Source organism: Corapipo altera, unplaced genomic scaffold (assembly GCF_003945725.1).
Source record: "Corapipo altera isolate COAL_440 unplaced genomic scaffold, ASM394572v1 67, whole genome shotgun sequence".
Taxonomy (NCBI): domain Eukaryota; kingdom Metazoa; phylum Chordata; class Aves; order Passeriformes; family Pipridae; genus Corapipo; species Corapipo altera.
This window is the reverse complement of record NW_020884906.1, coordinates 392,539-395,119: the sequence shown is the minus strand read 5'-3', so window position 1 is coordinate 395,119 and position 2,581 is coordinate 392,539. Positions and strand designations below refer to the sequence as shown.

The 2,581-nt window shown below is 38.8% G+C and overlaps 1 protein-coding gene across 2 annotated transcripts in view; it reads right to left on the bottom strand.

The window, feature by feature from the left end:
- Positions 1-2,581, bottom strand: part of CDC45 (cell division cycle 45) — a 10,798-nt gene that overhangs the window by 8,071 nt on the left and 146 nt on the right. Inside the window, exons 2-7 of one of the 2 annotated variants that reach the window (XM_027652391.1) lie at positions 2,392-2,495; positions 2,192-2,251; positions 1,825-1,917; positions 1,269-1,406; positions 543-686; positions 44-99 (exon numbers count right to left, since the gene is read on the bottom strand). In XM_027652391.1, coding sequence (XP_027508192.1) covers positions 44-99; positions 543-686; positions 1,269-1,406; positions 1,825-1,917; positions 2,192-2,251; positions 2,392-2,495 — 595 coding nt within the window. Of the gene's footprint in view, positions 1-43; positions 100-542; positions 687-1,268; positions 1,407-1,824; positions 1,918-2,191; positions 2,252-2,391; positions 2,518-2,581 lie in introns of those variants that run through there. The other variant, XM_027652392.1, reaches the window with a different exon arrangement.

The window sequence follows — 2,581 nt, the reverse complement described above, 5'->3', positions numbered from 1 at the left end:
ACAAACCCAGCCAACACACCTGACACAAACCCAGCCAACACACCTGCGTGCTTCCCACTCTCGCCTTTGTCGCCTTTTCATCGTCCTCTCTATTACATCCTGTGAATTAATTTGCATGTTAAAAACTACATTAGTATCTAGACACTTTAATGATTAAATCTTAATTTAAAAATGTAATTATGGTATTCATTATAAAGAACTTTTTTTAAGAATTAGTAGAAAAAGAATATCGCTATGAACAACATCTCATGAGAAAAGTATTAAATATCAAATATTTTTCCAAGGAACACAGTTTTAAGAAGTCATTAAACATAATCAAGTTCAAAACATCTTTTTTATTAGGAGAAAATATTTCTGTGCAGTTCAGATAAATAAACATTCCTTATATATGAAACTCTACCTGATTATTTTTAGGTGATGCACTTGAATTTGTGATCTAGTGGAACACAATATTTAAACTCAAATACAATTATTATGATGCAAAATGTACATTTTAACAGTTTTGTTTTCCTTATTTTCACAACAAAGTAGCAGAAACACACCTCTTCAAAACGTCTGCGTTTGTCTGAAGGTTCTGACCCCTCACTTTCGTTCTCTGAATCCTCTTCCTCCTCCTCTTCATCTCTGAAGATATCATCATAAGCAGGAACATCGAGATCATCATCTTGCTTCACTAACAGCTTAATCTAGCAAAAGAAAAATGTATTTAGGGAGTAAAACATCTTAAATGACAAATGAGAATACTTCAGTATTCTTAGTAAGAGAAACCAAAAATTCAATTCCAGGTGTATAAAAAACATTGGTTTTTAATACAAAGACCATACTGATTTATACAAAATAAGGGTAAAAAAACCCCATATTCCTTTTTTACAGCATTACTGGATTAATTATTTTTACTTTTTTTTTGATCGTTAAAATCAAATAATTTGTGTTTAATACTTGGAAGTCTAGGTGTTGCTAGATGCTGAGAGATAATACATATTACAGTCTGGAGGATGTTTATCCCCTGATTTATGGCAGCTTGATTTATAGCACCAAGATTAATATGTGTTTACTACTGACAAATCTCACACTGCTGACAGTATAGATTTTACTACAGAAAATAGATTTCTTTTTCTGATCATGTACATTACTACTGCAAATATTCATTAATGCTGCTTCCTGACCTACTACCTAATGCTGGAAGCAGTTTTGCAAAGCACAGAGAAGCTCTACATCACTCACCACCACACTGTGGGGGGTTTTTATCATGAAAGAAAAGCCTTTACCTGTGTGTCATTGTAAACATTCACTACATTGATAGGTCTGTGGCTGTCACACACAAAAAAAAAGGTGTCTTCTTCAGGCTGCAGGATTTCCAGGAGGTCAACATTGGCACCACAATTAATAAGAAAAAAGTATTTGAACTGCAAAAAAAAGGAGAAGAAAAAAAAAAAAGCTTGTTACTTAAATTAACAGGGGACATGGAAGACTGAAAATACCTTTACAAAACCTTCAAAACACTCATCATCACCAAAACTTGTATTTGCTTTCTGATATTTGATGTTTTTGTAGCAGAAATTTTTTTTAAGACAAAACACCAAATCTGGGGACATCCAATACCACCACTCTTTATATCTCCAAAGGTATGCAAACCTAATTTGACTCTATTAAAATTATAGCACATTAGTTTGACCTGATATGAACTTCACAAGGTTGTTACGGGTATGATAAAATGTAACCACAGTGCTGAGGTAACCATTAATAACAAGTAGATCAAAAGCTGACATTTTAAATGGAAGAAGTGCCTCTCTTTGAAAGCTGAGCTGCAGCTTAAAATTTCACCTGATCTTTGTGCTCCAGAAAGGCAGTTTCAAGCTCCTGCCACCCAGACACTGGGACGAGGGTGTACTGCACATGGTCACACTGGAACAGGGCCTGCAGGGAAGCAAACAGCTGTCAGTGCACGGGAGGGAAGCAGCTCCTCCTACAATGCCAAACTCTATTCCCTACAAACCTTTCTAGTCAAGACATCCCAAATGGCAAACCTACACAAACCCAGAGCATGACTCACCAGTTTCCCATGTCATAACTCATGGAAAAAGTAAGTTACAAAAGCAGATTAAACCTTTACCCTTTCCCTGGTTCAAACCATTAAAAGGACCCCAGGGTATATTTTCTTTTATTGCAGTGATAATGAACCAAGACTTACTTGGAGTATTTTACAGGCACATAATGCATCAACATCTGAAGCAACAAGAAGAAGAACACGCTGCAAAAATAACAAAATAAATATATTAATACAGGGACCCCTGAGAGAGTGAGCTCTGAGGGAGGGGGGAGAGGGAGCCCTGAGAGGGAGGAGAGCCCTGAGGGGAACCCCCCAGCCCCGGTCACGGCCCATCACCGCACCTGGGTGACAATCACATCGTAGAACTCCCGGCGGCAGTCGGAGACGAACATGGCGGGAAGGAGGAGCGGGAAGGAGCGGCGGGAATGAGGAGCAGGCGGGAAGGAGCGGCGGGAATGAGGAGCAGGCGGGAATGAGGAGCAGGCGGGAATGAGGAGCGGCGGGAATGAGGAGCAGGCGGGAATGAGGAGC